The sequence below is a fragment of the Talpa europaea genome (assembly GCF_964194135.1).
Source record: "Talpa europaea genome assembly, chromosome: 12".
Taxonomy (NCBI): domain Eukaryota; kingdom Metazoa; phylum Chordata; class Mammalia; order Eulipotyphla; family Talpidae; genus Talpa; species Talpa europaea.
In genome coordinates, this window is record NC_140079.1 from 56,974,757 (window position 1) to 56,994,912 (window position 20,156).

Sequence of the window (20,156 nt, forward strand, 5' to 3'; positions counted from 1 at the left end):
CCTGCTCTGTCTCTGGTGAATCCTCTCACCCTCCCACTCCTCTTGCCTGTACCCCAGCTCTTGTATAAAAATAAATAAATCTTGAAAAAAAATAGAATGAGTGGGGGAACTGGTTAGCTTCTGGGGAGACTTCCTGGTTCTAAAATCTGTAGCCAGGAAGATGGCTGAGACAGGGATAGGTACAGCCGTGTCATGGGGCCACATTTTTCTAAGTGGTTAACTTAAGGATTAACTAAGGATTCAGAAAAGATGTTTCTTAAGGTCAATTTAACCCTCTTGTGCTTTAGGAAGTGTCTTCAGTCACTCACACTACCAAAATTTTACAGAATATTACTAAACATCTTCAGTGTGTTAGCACACATTGTGTTTAACTCTGACAATAACACTGCAGGCTGGTCACTAGTTCCCATGTTATGGGTAAGGAAATCGAAGTTTGAAACAATGAAGAGTGAGAAAATGTCAGAGTTGGGCTTTGTACTCTGGTCTAGCTCTAGGATCCACGCTGTCCCTATCCCAGCAAAGAGCTCCCAGAGTGCATTGAACAAATGTTTGCTGGTGGAACAAATGAGCCAGCATTTATTTAATTGGAATACTTTGATAGAGTTTGGAGCTTCGGCTATTCCTGTTCTCTGTCTCATTTGCCTCCCACATCTATTGCTCCAAATATACTTTTAAATTTTTTAAGGCAACATCAATATAATTGTCTAGCCTATTACTGTATCTGCTTGCAATTTTTCCCAGATATCTTTAGATCAGTGCCCATGTGGTTTGTTTTAGATAGAAGATAGCACGGATCACGGGTGCTTTTTTTCATAAAGCCTAATCAACCATCGTGCATAAGCCTAAAATGATATTATATTTTTTCCTTTTTGTTTTGTCTACAGGAAGATAAAATAATTACCCAACTGATTCAAAACACAAGAGAAATTCAGAGGGTCAAGGATGGAACTGTGGGTTCCCCAGCAGCCTTCTCAGCCACATGGGAGGCCCACGACACCATCTAAGGGTCCAGACCGTGACCTTCAGAAAGATGGCTACCGCCGGCCTGCGCCTCAATCTTGGCACACTGAAGAGAGGTTCCATCAATTTCAAGACACCCGTGGGAGCTCACAGCCCCAGCAGGACCCTCGGGCAGATCACCAACAGCCTCATTATGCATTGAGATCTGGGGAATGGCCTCCATCTGTGTCTGGGTTTGGTTATTATGAAGGTGGTTATCCTGGTCAGTTGTATGCAAGGTAAAGTTTTAGAGCTTGGAAAAGACCGTACATGCATCTGAAAAGATTGTTGGTTTCCTCCTACCCTTTCCTTTTAGTTCTCCTTCTTTTTTCTTCTCTATCCTACTACATTGACTAAGCTAAATACTTTTCATTCTCAAATTGGATTTGGGTGACTGAAAAATAGTATTTCCCTACTCTTGTCTCTTAGTGGAGTCTCTCAAAGGAACTATCACAATGTGCTTGAGTGTGTGGGGCAGAGGAGAGGGCAGGAAGAATGGTGAAATTCAGGATAGCAGCTGGGACCGTCTTGTCCTGGGATCACAAAAGCAACATATGCAGAGAAAACTCTTCCCAGGGATCCCTATGAAAAGTTCCTCATTGCCTACCAGCACCAAGAAAATCCCCAGTACCTAGGACAGTACTTAGAGTGTGATAGGCATACAAAATATATATATATATATATATATATATATATATATATATATATAAAGTACGTTGAATGACTGAATAGAATTGTAAAACCAAAATCTACTTCAGAGGAAGCAAATAAAAGCTTCCAGATCAGATCTAAGATGGTGAGGTGTCAATGAGTTATTTCTAGGAGAATCTGGAATTCTTGCTCCTGAGTTCTGATTGATATCGGATTTGATTTCTTATGGGATGTTGGAATCCACCTATGTTCTGCTTTATCCTTTCAAGGTGGTGGGATATCTACCTGCCTATAGATTTAGGGTTGAAATAATGACAATTATTGTAAAGAACTTTGCCCCTATGAATTATTAAAGAATTGTCAGGATATTCATTTCTGCAACCTTCCTATATTATTGATTTTCCAAAGGAAGTTTTGTTAGGGACAGAGCAGTAGAACAATCAGATTTAAGACAGTCCAAGTTCAGTCTTTCATCCTATTTCCATCTGTAATATGCACAGGAATGACAATGGCATGTTGAGTACTTACACAATACTCAGGAAGAGGTTTTCTAAGAAATGTGATGTTTTGTTGGATGTATAGATCTGAGGAATAAGAGGGATCATGAAAAGGAGAATGAGATACATGGTTATGGCTTTGCTGTAAAAATTCCAGCCTTGTTCTTATTGCAAAGGTCCTACTTCTGCTCTGATTCAGGAATTTCTGCTTATAGGATCTATAATTAACTGTTGTGCTTAAGCAGATTCTAGACAGGGGTCATAATTCTTTTGCTGTCAATTTGGTTCATGTGTTGAGTCCCCTCCCCTGCTAGTTTCTCTCTCTATCATACTCCTTGAATGACTGCCTTTGTGATATTTTAGGCCAGGCATTGAGGATCCATATCAGAGCTATTATTCTTCAACCCTAAGGAAAGACTATGCTTACAGAGGTTATTACTATCACGGACACCCACAGCAGCTACAGGATGAAAGAGGTATGCAATAATTTCCAAGCAGCCTTTGGGGGATGGTGGGTGTGTACAGCTGGCCTGATAGGGCAGAGGTGAAAGACCAAGGAGCCATCTACAGAGTCTCACTGGGGCACCCTGCTCAGCTGAGGCAAAGCCCCCACTCCCATCTGCTTTCTTCTTGGCCAGCTGAGGCCAAAGTAAAGACACTGCTGCTAGAAGTCCTCAGGAGACAGAATGAAGTCATTTTTTTTTGTATGTATAGAAAATGCTCCTGAAACTATCAGTATGTGAATAGTATAATGGATCGTTCAAACCTCATCCACATTATTATTTTTAATTTTTTAATTTAAATTTTTTATTAATTATTTTTATTTTTTACATCATTGTTCTTTTTTATTTTTTTAAAGTTTTTCTTTTTTTTTTTAAGATTTATTTATTTATTTATTTATACAAGCACTGGGTACAGTCAGAAGCACGGGAGGGTGAGAGGATTCACCAGAGCCAGAGCGGGGAACAGAACAGGCAGACTGACGAAATACACTGCTGAGGGGAGCAGTGGGCGCAACAGGAGAGGTCTGTGCGCCATGTGGGACCCTCACCGGTGGCTGGGGATCGAACCGGCACTGCAGAGGCTGTGGGCAGCTTCACAGCCCAGTGCTCAACCACTGCGCCACCAGGGGAGGCCCTCATTGTTCATTTTAAAACAATATTTGCTTCCCCCATCCCCCTCAGGTGTAGTCCCCATAGAATTTCCTTCCCCAATGCACCTGTGTACCATCACCTCAGTCCCCTGTGCTCCTCCCTCCCTCCCTCTGATCCCTCTCCCTTCTCCTCCCCTGCAGTATGTCTCTGGTTTATAATTGTCTGTTTTTGCTTTGTCATGTTTTGTACTGTTATTATTTTTTTACACTGATGTCTTATTTGGTTCCCCTATATTCCTCTGTAAGGGAAACCATCCGATATTTTTCTTTTTTCCTTCTGGCTTATTTCACCAAGCATAATTCCTTCTAGCTCCATCCACAGTGCTGCAAATGGCACGAGTTTATCTTTTTTGATTGCTGAATACTATTCCATTGTGCGTATATGCCACATCTTCTTGATCCAGTCATCTGTTTGTGGGCATTTGGGTTGTTTCCAGGTTTTACCTATTGTAAATAGTGCTGCAATAAACATGGGGGTACAGGTGTTCTTTTGAATCAATGTTTTTGTGTCCTTTGGGTAGATCCCTAGGAGTGGAATTGCTGGGTCTTATGCTAGCTCCATTTTTAGTAGACTGAGGAACCTCCAGACAGCTTTCCATAGTTGTTGGATCAGTTTGCACACCCACCAGCAATGTAGGAGAGTTCCTTTTTCACCACATCCTCGCCAACATTTGTTGTTGCTTGTTTTTTTTTATGTGCCATTCTCACTGGTGTAAGGTGGTATCTCAGTGTGGTTTTGATTTGCATTTCCCTGATTATAAGGGATGTTGAACATTTTTTCATATGCCTGTTGGCCATTTGCATTTCCTCTTTGGAGAAATGTCTTTTAACTTCTTCTGCCCATTTCTTGACTGGATTGTTTATTTTGTTTTTGTTGAGTCGTGTGAGTTCTTTGTATATCTTTGTGATCAGTCCTTTATCAGCTGATTGGAGTGCAAGGATTTTTTCCCAATCAGTGAAGTGTCTCTCTGTTTTGGTTAATGTCTCTTTTGCTTTGCAGAAGGTTTTCAGTTTGATGTAATCCGAGGTGTTTATCTTTTTCTTGACTTTTTTTGCTTTGGGTGATGAGTCTTTAAAGATGTTATTGCGATGTACGTCTTGTAGTGTTTTACCTATGTTTTCTTCTATATATTTTATGGTTTCAGGTCTTATGTCCAGTTCTCTTATCCATTTTGAGTTGATTTTTGTGCATGGTGAGAAGTAGTGGTCTAGTTTCATTTTTGTGGATTATAGACAAGATTATAGTCTCTACCAAATTGCGGTCAAGCCAGTTCTTCACAATGCAGTCAAATGCATGGCTGGGCTGTAATATGAGTCTGACCACCAATCAGCCTGAGGGTGGCAGATAGATGCCAACAGGAGTTTATGCCCTACACCAATCATAAGGCTTTAGGTGTGTGTTTGCAGGAACTCCTGACCAGCTAGCAAAGAGAGATCAGTTTTAGTGTTGAGAAAATATGCATTCACATGAAAGCATACACACACACACACACACACACACACACTCCCCACCATGTACAGCTGTTTCAATCCCCACCAAGTACATTCTTGTTGGTTCATAGAAGACTTAGGGACATCTTACAGACTTACATTATTTTTCTTTAAAGATTTATTTATTTTTATACAAGTACCGGGGTACAGGCCAGATGCGCAGGAGGGTGAGAGGATTCACCAGAGACAAAGCAGGGAACAGAACAGGCAGACTGAAGAAATACACTGCTGAGGGGAGCAGTGGGCGAGACAGGAGAGGTCTGCTTTGTCATGTGGGATTCTCGCCCGCCGGTCAGGATCGAACCCATGCTGCAGAGGCTGCGGACAGTTTCACAGTGTGGCACTCAACCACCTGTGCCAACAGGGAGGCCCCAGACTTACATTATTAACTCTCACCCATCGATTTTATTCAGCTCAGTAAATATATACCTACCAAATTCCAGTAATTCTGCTTTACAGTTTGCTAGTGTCTTACTGAGCTTTTGGGAACAGGAAGTGATCTGTCTTTATTTTGTTTTCTCTGAGGGTGCAGTGCCAAGGCAAGGGAGTCCTTATACCTGGCACGAAGCTTATCGAGACCAAAAGTACCTAAGTGACCAGCATCATGAAAACCAGAGCATTCCTTCTGGAACAAACAGTGAAACCCAGCCCCAGTAAGTGTGAGAGGGGAGGCTGGTTTAATGTGCTTCAGCCCAACTCAAACTTTGTTAAGCAAATTATGGCATCTGGTGCTGGTCCCACATTTTGGAAGCCCTTTTGCCTTTGTTCTGGCCACAGGGATGTGGGAGTAGCCCAGGATGACCTGCGCCTGGTGTTAACAGAGCATTGGGTGGACAGATTCTTAACTCTGAGAGGCAGTGCTCAAATCTAGCTAGACTGAGTCCTATGAGGTCCATCCTAGGAAAAGGCCTAACTTCTATGTGGGCCTCAGAACAGATGTGGCCTTGCAAAAGTCCTCATAATTGGTTCCTGCTGGGGGCTGGGATGAGTCTCCTCAGCTCACCCCTGTACCCAGAGTATAGAATCCTCTGGAATCAGGCAGAATAGAGAAGAGACTTTTGTGCAAGCATCAGCCCTGGCGCCCTGAGGCCTGGCGCCTGTACCCTGGAACTCATCAATTCAAGTGTTCTAATTTAGGCCATTCCAGAATGTCTGGCTACAGGCCCTTCTCTGCAGGGTCCAGGGCACTTCTGGTAACTGCACTGGAGGATCCAGGAGCCCCTATTTTGCTGGTTTTGATAGTCTGAGATGGCCAATGGAGGACAATGTTTTCTTCATGGCACACGGTTGACCTGATAGCTAACCATGATTTGAAGCAGAACAGCCTCCAGCTGAGTGCAGGCAGCCTTGTTTCCCTGGGGCCCCCCCTCTCACCCCCTGCTGTCATTTTGCTACAGATCTAAGAGTCGGAACCCTTATAAAGACAGTCCTGCTTCTCACTCTGGACAGGAGAAGCCTGGGGACCTGTTTCCTGAGAATCTGCAAACTGGGGCCCAAAAGAAGGTAATCTGATGTGACCAGGGCTGGTGGCCTGTGAGAGCTGACACTGTCAGCAGTGGAGGCACAGCCTGTGGGGGTGGGGTCTCCAGTTATCTGAAGGATCCCCTTCCTCCGGGCAGGGCTTCAGTACCTCCTTCTTTCCCTGCCCTCCTGTTTCAGACATGCAGGTTTGGGGCCCTGATCTGACTCTTCTGCATTTTTGCCAAACTGGCTGAATCAAGGAAATGCCACATGAGTGACTTCAAAGTGGGAAAGGGAAAGAGGCTGCCACCAGTGTCCCAGGGACTAGCAATTTGGTTTACCCAAGAAGTGAGAATTTGCTAGAATCTTTTAATTCAGGTCTGAAAAGCAGACCTTGAAACCTTTCTGTACTCATCCATCTCTTAAAATTTTACTGTGTATACAAGCTGGGCCACAACATGGGAACTCTTAAATTACTTTAAGCAAACATTTTATTTTAGCTTTATGGAAAAGTTGTAAAGATCCTCTAGACACCAGCTCTTAATTTTTGACAGTCTTGTATTAATTCTGTTTCCCTGATTAAACTTTTTTTTTTAGGTGTATAGTTGCTTCTGTATACCTAATGCTTAACAGAGAAGGGCTCTGTTAACTAATAACGATAACAGCCGCAATGCACATGTAGAACACTTGACTGTGTACAAAGAGCTTTGGCATCATTGTTTTCTTTGCATTTTTCCAGCATGTAAGTCTGTGAATGTCTTGTGCCAGTGTCTACAGCTCATAGTGCCTGGAGCTCAGTAGGTGTTCATGAGTTGGTGAATGAATGCACGAGTAAGCGCTTACTCTGTAGGGCAGATATGAGGATCCATATTACAGATGAGGGTGAGGAGCCCAAATTACCCATGTCTCTGTCCAAAGTCACAGAAGCTAGGAAATGAGAAAGTTGGGATTTGAATTCAAGGCCCCTGACCCCAGGGTCTGCCCTTTTTCCATGAGGTCATAATGCATTCTTCAGCAAATACCTGTCAATTGAGTTATCTGTTCTTTTCCCTTTTGTTTTTAAATTGAGGTCATGTTGGTTTACACTGTGGTTTGTATTTTGAAAGTGTAGGATCCCCCTTTCAGGTGTAGTTACCATAGTGCACCCACCTTCAAAGCAGCCATTGTCTACCACCATAGTCCATTGTGCTCCTTCCTCACTTCTTACTCCTTCCTTCTTCCTCCCCTGCTGGATGCCTCAGTTCTATAGTTAGCTTTCAAGGGTTAGCTTTTGAGTTTGTCATCATCTAAGTCTTTGTTTGGTTTCTCTATATTCCACATATAAGTGATACGATTCAGTATTTTGTCTTTCTCATTCTGACTTATTTCACTTAGCATAATCTCTGTAGGCTCCAGATGGCATGAGTTCATCTTTTTGATTGCTGAGTAGTATTCCATTGTGTTTCTACACCACATTTTCATGATCCACTTACTTGATTTTGGGCTCTTCTTTTCCTATCATTGTACCTATATTCACTTAATTATTTGAAAGTTTGGAGTTTTTTGCATGGAAGGAACATTTGGGAGGAACAATTCTCTGAAGCTGCTTCTGCTTCTTTCCAAGTGTTTACATGCTGTTTAACTTGTAGCTATCGATGACCAGGGAGTCCAACCTCCTTCAGCAGCAGGAGTCTGGTCTCAGCTCCAGCAGTTATGAGCTTAGTCAGTACATGGCAGATGCCACAGAGCCACCTGGGCCCATGACTTCAACAGCTTGGAGTCCAATTCAGGCTGGTGAGTACTGAAATTGTCAAAGGAATTGCTTGAGTCTGATGCGATGTGGGTTGAGTGGCAAGTCTCTTGGGAAGTCACCCTTTCCCAATATTTCCAAACTTGGATTGTTATCTACCCCATTTTCCTATGTAGCTCCCCTGGACAAAAAGCCAGCATTGGCTCCATCTTTTCTCTTGCAATGGAAATTGCATCATAGGTGATTCTTTGAAGGGAACACTGCCTCCAGCTATCATCAGGCTCTGAGAGATTTAGAGATTAGAGATTTAGACTTCAGAGATGCTCTCAACAACAGGTAAAAAGTGGATACTGGAGTAAAAGGCCAGTAAAGCAAAGACAGACACACAGCATAATTGTGTTTGGATGTAAGACTTGTGTGAGTTTTGGGGCTACAAAAGATCTCCCACTGAGAACTGGGCCTGGTACATTATCATTGGACCAAACCCTCAAATTCTTGCATGAAATTGTGACATACTCTCAGAGGCCTAAATCTGACTTGGAGGGGGTCATCTTCTAATCAGGTAGCTCACTCAGAGTCTTATCTTGGTCCCCGGTAGAATTTGTACAGAAATGTGTCTGTGGCATATTTCTAAAGTAAGGAAGGGTATGGCAGTAATGCTAACAGTGCCCATCTGTGTGTGTTGGTCAGAGGATGTCTCCACAGGAGGTCCCAAGACACCCATGAAGTTCTACATCCCTCATGTGCCTGTGAGTTTTGGCCCAGGTGGTCAGCTAGTACGTGTGGGTCCCAGCTCTCCCAGAGATGGACAAACAGCCCTTGTTGAACTGCACAGCATGGAGGTAAACAAGATCCTGTGTTCCTGAATGCAGCCCGCTGTTTCCCAACTCCTCTTAACATACTTCTTCTGCTTTCCTTTTGCCTGAGACTGGGCATCCTCAGGTGTGGTGTGCACCTGTGGTGATTGGTGTGTGTATGCAGGAAGGCAGGGCTTAGGTAGGAGGCAGGAGTGGGGGAGCTCTGTTTTGAAAAGAGTGGCCAAAGTCACTTTTCCCCTGAGATTTTATTGGGTTATTTTCAGTATTGGAGAACTCACTTTTGTCCTTCTGCCTTCTCTATGAGGCACTGTGCCATATTCCAGGACCTGGCTCTGGTTTCTGATATTGGACTTGGCTGAAAGGGGCATTGGTTTGAATAGTCTAGAAGACCAAATCTGTGTTTTCATTTCAGGTTGTTCTTAATGATTCTGAGGAACAAGAAGAAATGAGGGCTTTCTCAGGACCCTTAATCAGGTAAATTACCATAAGAGTTGCCGAGTAAAGTCTTTTGAAACCTAGAGAATCTTTATGCCCAGATCAGCAATCTGGGGATTTGTTCTTGGCTGCCTTGAAAGAAAATTTCTATCCCCATTTAAGTAGAATTCTCTGTGCTACAAGATAGAATCAGATGTGGCCTGAGTCATTTTGACAAGAATTTGATCGTTGAAGGGCAAAAGAAAAATTAACTTAAAAGGTTTAAAAATCTGAAATCACTTCTGGTTCACAGAAGCAACATGATAGGAGGTTTTAGAGTTCTGTGTACCTAATAGATAGCAGGGAAAAGTTGGAGCACAGCCTGGGAAATCATGGACAAGTGGATCATAGTAGGGGGGAAAATTGCCTTTTTCTGGAGAGGCAGAGATTATGGCCGGCTTCTGAGATATGGGCAATGTGCAAGTCTGCCCTCTGCAGGCTTGAGCTAGAACTGCTTTTAAATTCCTGGTCATGTTTCTGAGAAATATCCAGGGCGCCCCCTGTTGTAGAGAGGGTCTTGGCTGGTGTCTGAGGACCTGGATTCCAGATCCAGGCATCCTACTGGCTAGAGGTGCCCGGTGGACTGAGGTGCTGGGGTGGACTGTTCACTCAGTACCTCCTAAACTTCCTTTTAAGAACATTGCTATTGATTATTCCTACTCAGGTGGTAACTATGAGATGCAAATGAGATATGTATGTGGAAATCCTTCAAATATCCTTATTGTTAAATAAATGCATTTTCCCGAATCTCCCCTTCTAAGAAAATCCCTATATGGCTTTTTGACAGCAACCTCAATTAAAAGTATGAGTTGTCATAGCAGGAATTTAGAAAACCTAAATAAGGGACCAGGAAAAAGACTAATTAATACAAAGTAAATATCAAAATCAACAAGCAACTATAAACCAGAGATACACTGGGGGTAGGGAGGGGTGGGGAGAGGAAGGACTAGGATCAAAATAAGGGGGGGTGCAATTGTATGGGGAATATAACCAAAATGAAAATGCATACATTGTGCAAAAATGAAAAATGATGTAAGAATTATATAAAATAAAATATTAAAAAAATATGAGTTGTTTCTATTTCTTACAGGCAGATAGACAGATGTAGTTTAAACCCAGGCTTGTGTGAAGCCAAATATTGGGTTCTTACCTCATACCCTCGGCAGCCATCTCCGCCTCTGAGACTCAGTTTTGTCATCTGTAAAATGGAATCTCTGACGTCCTTTTCAGTCAGACTTCTCAGCCAGCCTGGACTCCCTCACACTATAGGAGCCTGCAGGTCCTATGGGGGCAGATGCTGCCAGCTCACTTGGCCTCTTGAACTTTCTCCAAAGGGAGGATGTACACAAGGTGGATATCATGACCTTTTGCCAGCAGAAAGCAGCTCAGAGCCGCAAATCTGGGACACCGAGGAGCAAAGACTCGGCCTTACTGTGGCAACTGTTGGTTCTCCTTTGTCGGCAGAATGGGGTGAGCATGGCCTCTCTGGGGGTAGGTTGGTGTTGGCTGGGTTGAAATTTAAGTCTTCCGGGATAGATAAGATTTGGCTTATGGCATGATTATAAAAGGCAATGTTAAAGAAGCAACCAGTGACCTAAGAGAGATAAATTGCTGAACCTTCAGAGCCAGTTAGTTAACGCTAACCCTTTCTGAGCCCTTCTCTCCTGGCTGGGGTTTAGGGTCAAGTTCTTGGGCGGCTGCACCAGCTAGGTAATACGCCTATGAGCGTGTGCACATTTCTGGTAAGCTTTATGGCTCCTGACAGGCAGAAAATAATCATGAGAATGAATATGAAGTTTTCAGTACACCCATCCAAGAGAGGACTGCCTTGTGTGGCACGACTGGGGTCCTCATGAAAAAGGCAGAAGCTCAGCCAAGGCTACCAGCTTGGTAGGGTTCACTCTCAGGATGCGCTCTTTGCCTTGCAGTCTATGGTGGGGTCAGACATTGCGGAGCTGCTGATGCAAGACTGCCAGAAGCTGCAGAAGTACAAGAGGCAGACCCCGGTGGCGAACCTCATCAACCTGACCGATGAGGACTGGCCGGTGATGAGCTCCGGGACCCCAAACCTGCTCACTGGGGAGATCCCCCCCAGCGTGGAGACGCCTGCTCAGATAGTGGAGAAATTCACCAAACTGCTCTACTTTGGAAGGAAGAAGGCAAGTGTGACTCCTTCATGCTGAATTTTAAAAGCAATCCCCATTCACATCATTATCCCTCCCCAAAGATGAGTAATAAATGCTTATTTATAGCACTTAAGTTCACAAGGTACAAAGAAGAAAACAAAAGCACCCATAGCCCTACCATTAAAAGATAATACCCTGTTAACATTTGATGTGTTAACTTGTTGCATTTTCCTATCCTTGTCTTTGCAGGAAAATACAAAAATCTAATTAAATTACTGTACATTTATTTATATTTATATATAGTATATATAAAATATATAGTGTATATATACATATATAGTCACTATATAAGAGCCACAATTTCACTTGTGATTCATTTTTTCCCACATTATTAAGCACCACTACTTCAAAGGCATTGAACCCAGGGGGATACAGACATAAACCAGGGACGATCTCTTCCCCTTTTCTATATGCAGATGTCACATAACCTGCATTATTTCATTTATATTCGTAGGAATTCTGTAAGTTAAGTTCTAGTCTTATTCTATGTGTTTGCAGATGAGGAAAGTTAGTAAGTGATAGAATCAGAGTTTAGATATCAGCACCTGAAGCCTGAGCTTTGGCTTCTGACCATCCACCACACCAGCAGTCACACCTTGAAGCAAAGGTAAGTGAGTGATACATAGAGAGCTATGGGAGTTCAAAGTGACTCGTGAGAAATGATACCAGAGTATCTTTAAGACCCTTATTACTACTTAGCTGGGGTCTTATTTTTGGAATTGTGTGAGATTGACATATTTGATATAAGCTCTTGTTCCCCCCCCCACTTATTTTTAAGTTATATAAGAGGAAATTTTTGAGTAAACTGATGATTCTCAACCAATTATTAGTAACTCCCTTAAAATTTTTATGAGTTGGTTTAAACATACAAAACCAGAGAAAGGTAATTTTTCACTTGTGCAGGATATAGGGGTGAATTCCGTAACTGTGGCTGTTCATATTTGTTCTCTCTTTAAATAAGATAACATGGTGGGAATGTTGGGGTGATTTAAGAAATTTTCATTGGGCAGTGGAATCACCTCACTATCACTTCCTATCCCCAAATCCTATCATTTTGGGGCATTAAGGAAATTATGAATGGCAGGTTAAAATCTTATATATAAATTAAACCCTTATTAAATATCTCCAAAAATTGAATGGAGAGGTGACAATGTGTGTATGTGTATGCACTAGAATTGCAGGTCTAACTCATCTCACCTGTTAATGTCATCTCACCTTGACACAAATTTGACATAACAAGGTACTTGCCAGTTAACAAGCAACTAATTTTAGTTTTGGCTGGGGTAGGTAAACTGGTCTGTATAGAATAGAACTCTCTATTCATGTGAGAGTTGGGGAAGGTGAACAGGGGGGAGTTGTCTTCCATGTTGTCATTCAGGGACTCAGGATGTCAGCTCCTCTACCACCTCCAACATATAGTCTTTAAATCCTAGAAGCTCTTTGCTTGTTTTATATATATGTATATAAAATATATATTATATATTATACACATAATATATGTATATATAATATATTATATATAATAAAATATAATATATTATATATAATAATATATAATATACACATATAATAATATATAATATGTATATATAATATATATGCACATATGATATGATATTATATATATATGCACATATGATATGATATCATACCATATATACACATCATATCATATCATATATACCCTCTCTATTATTTATGTATTATTTATCCAGCCAGTCCGGTGGGGGATAGGCCATGGAGGATAGGATGGGGGTGAGTTGGTTTATAGGCCCAACCCCATAGGGCACATATCATTTCCATTCTTGTTCCCTGGCTTAGGATTCAGTCATATCCAATTGCAAGAATATGGGAAAAAGTAGTTCAACTCCTTGTCCAGGAAAGAGAGCATGAACTTTGGTGAGGAAATTAGTAGTCTCTAACATAGTTGTTATTTTGTTATTTGTCAGTTTACTATTTTATTTCTATAAGTATTTATTATGATATAGTTGCTGTTCTTATAAATAATTTCAATTCACATATTGGTGTATTCCATTCTTTAAAAAAAATTAAATGTTTATTTTATTGAGGTGATGTCGATTTACATCACTGGATGTTTGGTGGGGGGATAGGTTCGTATCTCTTTAAATGTATTGTATGCACCATTCCCATCACCTAGACACCCATAATCTTCCATCATAGTCCCATCTCGTCCTGTTTCCCCTCTACCTCTCTCCTGATCATCACAATTCTATAGTTAGATTTCTATGAGTTTGTTTTGGTCTGGATACCATCTTGCTTCTTGTAATTTGAAACTCAAACCTTAGGATAAGGTACTTCTCTCATTACTGGTCCTTAGATTCATAAAAGCGTTGTGTGACTTTTGCTAAAGAGATCGGGCTAACTGGAAACTATGTCTGAGAAGGAGCTAATGAAATAGCACAATGGATTTTCATATAGTGAAGGCTGGAGAAGGGACAACTTAGAAATGTGTGCCAGTGAAAGCCTATTTCCCCACTAATCCCTTTTCACATGCCAGTGTGAGGCTCTGGGTCTTCCTGGGAGCCCCGCCTTCCCTGCTCCATGCGCAGCAGTACTAGGCACAGTCCTTTGTTGTTGCCACATTCAACATTGAATGTGATGCTTTGTTCCAGGAAGCCTTGGAGTGGGCCATGAAGAACCATTTGTGGGGCCATGCTTTGTTCCTATCCAGCAAGATGGACCCAAGGACCTATAACTGGGTGATGAGTGGGTGAGTTGGGGACTTGAAAGGAGACCAAAGAAGGAGAGAGGCTGCCCCACCAGAGGAGGGGGTGAGGGTGTGAAGAAATGCAAGATGCAGTGAGAAGTCCCATGCCCTAAGCATTTTCCAATTTCTCTTTTCTGAGCTGGAAATAGCATTTTTCTTCTCCAGGTTCTTATCCCCTAGACTCAGGCATGTTCTTGCTACCAGATAAGTTGAAAAAAACATGAGTAATGTTTCCCTAGGACATAGTTTCCAAAGATTAAGTTTCTATACTGCAGCAGCCTTCTCTCTTTGGGAGGGCTGCTCTAAACAGTTCCATCAACAAGGAATTAGGCAATCACTTAAGGTTAACTGACACAGCCTTGGGACTGAGCGTTAGTAATTGTCTACTACTTAGTCTTGCAGGGAGCATGTGGCTGCTGAGAAGTTGGTAGGGATACGGGGCAGCAGGAGCTGGAGCTGCATTGGAGAAGGGGTTTATAGGCCTGGAAATTGGATCCAAAGACATGTCCAGTGCAGTGGGAGGTTGTCAAGAGTGTAGGGATGCATGCAGTCAGTAATCATAGGCACACCAAGAGCCAGGTGCCATGAAGGCCAGGAAGAATGCCCAAACTAGGAGGAGAGAGAAATATAGGTGGGATTTTAGAGCAAGTGTGATGGAACAGCAAAAAAGAATGAGAATCAAATGAAGGTTAAGAAGAAGGTCACCTCCACTTTAAGCTCTGTGGGGCTAACGGGGCCCACTCTACCAAGAGCCCATTCTTCAAAATGGCCTCTGTTGAGTCTCTTTACTACTCTAACCCTGAGTCTTCCCAGGGATGAGCAACACCACTATATGCTTCGTTATATTCAGAGATGGGAATGGTGAGGAGCACTGGTGTTTGATTATGATAAGCACTCTGAGCTCCCAAGGCAAAAGTGCTATGAAATAAAAGATGGTGTTCAGAGAGATGATTTTCCTCTGGGTTTTGGAAACGAACAACCCACAACCCCACATTTGAGCATACATCTCGGCTACAGATTTTTGCCTTGGGCCATTGATTTTTGATTGGGCCCAGTGAATTGTGAAAAATGTCTCTTACTGAGTGTGCTTAAATCTCAAATCAGTGATAGAGCTTATTATATCCTTGTTAGGCATATTCCATGCTTTGTTATCAGCAGGCTCTTTTCTGGTCCCTGTTCTACACCTCTTTGGTTACTGAAAATGGCTATTTAGTGCTTGTGAGTAAAACTACTACAGGTCCAGGCTAGATGAGCCAGAACAACAGCACTGAGAGCTATGGGCTGAGTATGGAGCAGGGCCAAGAGAGAGAGAGTTCAGGGGGCTGTCAAGAAGGACCCTTAGAGAAGAGATTTGCCTGAGATGCTGGGGCCCTCTAAGGGTCTTCTAGATGTTGGGGGTCATCTCTGTAATAGAAGGCCTACAGAAACGTTACGCAAGAGTTGGAGAATCAGTGCCAAGGCACAGAAAGGATCTCCCAAGAATGAGATAAATTCGAGGTGTTCAGTGGAACAAAGATCCTGCCAATACCCTCCCTCCCTGCCTGGGAAATGAAAGAAGCAAAAAAGAAAAGCCCAATTTCCAGAAGGTGCTCCTGAAGTGAGAGGAGTCTCTGAGGCCCTGTGCCTCACAGGCAGTGGGTGAGGAGCGCTCATGGCTTGGTCCTCTGACAGGTGGTTGCCTCTCTCTGCAGCTTCACCAGCACACTGGCCCTCAACGACCCCCTGCAGACTCTCTTCCAGCTCATGTCCGGGAGGATCCCACAGGCAGCCACGGTACCTATGTGATGGGGCTCCTTGAACCCCAGCATCCTTGGGGATTGGGGGTTGGGTAACGCTCAGGAATGAGGTGATGGCTTTAAAGATGAAAAGTCACCCACCTTGGGCCTGGTCCTGCACTAAGCACTCTGTGCATATTATTTCATGTAACACACAGAGGTAGGAATGATTCTCCCTATTCTGTAGATGTGAAAACTGTGTCATACAGGTTTGAAATGACTCAGGTCACATAACTATTTTATTTTATTATCAACAATATCTCTGTTCGGTGGAAATGATGCTCTCTAATTAAGAGATGAGGAAACAAAGATTCAAAGACATGAAGAAACTTGCTTAAGCTCACACAGTTTGTTAAGAGGCAGGACTCGGGCAAATCCAAGGTCCTAGTGAGTTGTGGAGGCAGGATCAGCCCAGATCTGTCTGATTCCAAAGACCCGGCCCCATCCACACCACCATGGCTGTTCACTTGTCGTGCAGGGCAAGTGATTACATGTGATTACATGAGAAATGCTTAGCACAGGCAATGGTTTGTGGTCAGAGTGCGATAAATGAGAACTGCTATCATGATTGTCATTTGTTATCATCATCATCCTCATTCACACTGCAATTGCCTGGATAAAATGGAGCTGGATAGAGCATCTTTTGTTCCTGGTATAATTAAAAGACCAAATCATTGTGAACTGTTTTGATTGCCAAAACTTAGCTATCGCTGTCAATCTTCTCTTCTAGCCATTTTTCGTAACAGGGGGAAGACAGACTTTTCTTTTAATCACCTCTTTCCTCTGCTAGACTTTGTGTGTGTGTGTGTGTGGGGGGGGTGCGAGGGGGGTCACACCTACATGTAATTTGTAAAGTACAAACCAGGTGCCTCGAAGCTATGTGTTTTACATAACTATTTTATTTTATTATCAACAATATCTCTGTTCGGTGGAAATGATGCTCTCTAATTAAGAGATGAGGAAACAAAGGTTCAAAGACATGAAGAAACTTGCTTAAGCTCACACAGTTTGTTAAGAGGCAGGACTCGGGCAAATCCAAGGTCCTTGTTGTTTCCATGACATTATTCTAGTTCTTTATTGATATTTCCAGTCTAGAAATTTCCCTTCATTCAGGAAAAGGGTGATCCTAGGCCAGAGGATGTGCTGGAAGTGCCCTTTGTGTAGGACTTTTGCCTGAGTTCACATTTCTGCGAATACTCTCCTGCCCCCTGGTGGCATCATATTGACAGTGCAGGGGCAGCAGAGGGAGGAGGCACATTCCTCAGGCTGGAAGAAAAAGAATGAGGAATGGGTGCTGGCTGGGCCACTTGGCTTAGTTCCCTCTTTCTTCCAGTGGTTATAGGAATTAACACTTCACAGCGTTGTTGAGATGAAATAAGTGATGCACAGGGAAGGGTTTTGTAGAATCAGAGCACAGCACTGGGGATGATAATAAGGAACCCAACAGACTAGTGTGGACTCTTCTCCTTGTGAGTCCAGGATGATTGACCTTCATTACAGTTTCCTGAGAGTTTCCCCCCCAAACCCTCAGGTATGGGGAGTTTTGGCCCTAGTTATTAGGGTTGGAGGTAACTGGACGAAATCTGAAAATTAGTAAGTGATTTTATTTATCTGTCATTTTATTTATCTGTCTCCCAGTATCTGCTGTGTGTATGTATGTGTGTACGTGTGTGTGTCTCTGTCTATCTGCTTGCCCATTCTTCTAGGACTTTTGCTTGTTTTTTAATCTTTTTTTTATTTTTTATACAATATTTGCTTCCCCCCACTCCCTCAGGTGTAGTCCCCATAGAAATTTCCTTCCCCAAGGCACCTGTGCACCATCACCACAGTCCTCTGTGCTCCTCCCTCCCTCCCTCTGATCCCTCTCCCTCCTTCTCACCTGCAGTATGTCTCTGATTTATAATTGTCTGTTTTTGCTTTGCTGTGTTTTCTACTGTTGTTATTTTTTTTTACACTGATGTCTTATATGGTTCCCCTATATTCTTGTTATAAGTGAAACCATCCGATATTTTTCTTTTTCCTTCTGGCTTATTTCACTAAGCATAATTCCTTCTTGCTCCATCCACATTGCTGCGAATGGCATGAGTTTATCTTTTTTGATTGCTGAATAATATTCCATTGTGTACATGTACCACATCTTCTTGATCCAGAAAATAAAGCTAAAACACTACAAGACATACATCCAGAAACAGCTTTAAAGACTCATCACCCAAAGCAGTGATAGTGAAGGCAAAGACTTTTGCTTTTTTAAAAAAGATAATGCTAAATCACTAACTAGCCACATTGCAGACAGTATCACAGGCCTCACCCAAATGTCTCTAAACCAGGAAACAACAACCTTCTTTACCTACCTTTGGCCAGTGCTATTTGGTAAATCTTTACTTTTGCTGCTTTTCAGTGTTGTGGGGACAAGCAGTGGGGAGACTGGAGGCCTCACTTGGCCGTGATTCTGTCAAACCAGGGTGGTGACTCGGAGCTGCATCAGCGCGCCATTGTCACCATGGGGGACACGCTGGGTAAGCGGACATCATTACCATCCACGCCTCTCCTCCAGGGACCTCGGGGCTAGCTCTGAACATCCTTTATTTCAACTCTTAGGTTCTGCGGGGTCCTGAGCCTCTGCCTCAAGTCTCTCTATGACCCACAGGGCTTAATTTTGGGGACAGAAACTCCAGGGAACAGAGTTTCCTTATTTCTCAGAATTTCTGCTGCTAGGCAGTGCAGGCCAGGCCCCTGACTCTGGGTTACTGCTGCCATAGGAGGTGCTTCTGGGTTTTCTCTCCAATCCTGGTCAGATTCTCCTGAAGGTAGAAATAGCACAGAGCACCTCATCTGTAACTGTGAGTCCTGCAGCGACCCCACTCAATCACACAGGAAATTCTATTTTGTCCCGAACTACCCTGGGTAATTGTGCAGTCTTTATGTCTATCATCTCTCAGTCAACGCAGCCTTATAAACACTTAGAAGCTATCGAATGTTCCAGATCAGTGGCTCTCAAATTTGGTCAAGGGGCAGAACATGAAGCAATCCCAGTGTTCTTTGTGAAACTCTGTGAAATATTGCTCTATTCAACTTGAAATAGCCATGTGTAAGATTGTGCCAAGTCAGACAGCAGACAGTTCAGTGCACAGGTGCAAAGGGAGTAGCATTTGGAGACCAGACCCTTTTTGGGTGCTTGATACCGTGCTAGGTCCCTTACCTGCTCAGATTAATCCAATTTTGAGGTAATAGAAAATGTATGAGAGTATATTTTAAAAGTGTGCACAATTTGGTAATTAATGTGATTTTTATGAGCTCTGGGAAAGTCTTCTATTGTTTGATTTTATCAGGAGCAGCACTAGTGCCCCCAGAAGTCAAGTTTAAAGATGGCTACTCCCAACAGTCAGGTGTAGGCCTTGCTGTTCACCCCTAGGCGGGACTGAAATGCTCAGAAAAGTCCAAATAAAAAAATCATTAGGGATATGTGAAATAGTGCTTCATCCTGACTGAAGAGAATTGAAATGCAATGTTAGAGGCCAAAAAATGCCAGTGGATGAAGGAGAGGGGTTTGGGGTGAGGGTTCTGGAGTCTGTGACTCAGCTGTGAGACATCTACTCCTTTATCTCCTGAGGCTTCTCCCCTCTGACCTCCAAGCCCACTCTTCCAAGTCTCTCCCAACCCTCCCAGATGATGGGGGTGCCTGGGGATGTCCTATGACTGGGACTGTTTTCCTCCTCCGGCAGCTGGGAAAGGGCTGGTGGAAGCTGCTCACTTCTGCTACCTCATGGCTCACGTGCCCTTCAGCTACTACACGGTGAAGACAGACCATCTGGCCTTGGTGGGCAGCAGCCACAGGTACAAGCTCTTCTGGGGTAAGGAGAAAGGGAGGGACATTTTCTAGGCATTGTTTTAGCTCTTGCTGGGTTTTGTGGCTCCATCTTCCATTTTCTGGTGCGAAGGCCGGCGACCACGCCTTCCCTGAGTGAAGAGACGCCCAGTGGGTGCCGCATCTCACCACCAGGGGGCATCACAGGTCCTGCTGGAGAAACTGCCAGAGGTGCATTTGAGGTGTATTGTGCCCTCTTGGCCACATAGTGGCGCCCTGGCTCCATGGCCAGAGACTCACAAACTAGTGTGAGTACTGAGGCTTGTGACAGGCTGCCCTGGGGCTCTTCTTAGAGCCTGCACTGAACAAAACTGGAAAGTGGATGTATA

General features: G+C 43.2%; 1 protein-coding gene across 1 annotated transcript; it reads left to right on the plus strand.

The window, feature by feature from the left end:
* Window positions 1-942: 942 nt before the first annotated feature.
* SEC16B (SEC16 homolog B, endoplasmic reticulum export factor) lies at window positions 943-19,842 on the plus strand (the record flags this gene model as incomplete). The annotated part of the gene is made up of 13 exons (XM_084249591.1): window positions 943-1,238; window positions 2,511-2,623; window positions 5,324-5,444; window positions 6,189-6,294; window positions 7,881-8,025; window positions 8,672-8,823; window positions 9,212-9,273; window positions 10,608-10,743; window positions 11,202-11,432; window positions 14,093-14,190; window positions 15,879-15,960; window positions 18,361-18,478; window positions 19,685-19,842. 13 exons carry the CDS (start codon window positions 943-945, stop codon window positions 19,840-19,842), a joined length of 1,818 nt encoding a protein of 605 aa, XP_084105717.1.
* Window positions 19,843-20,156: the final 314 nt, after the last annotated feature.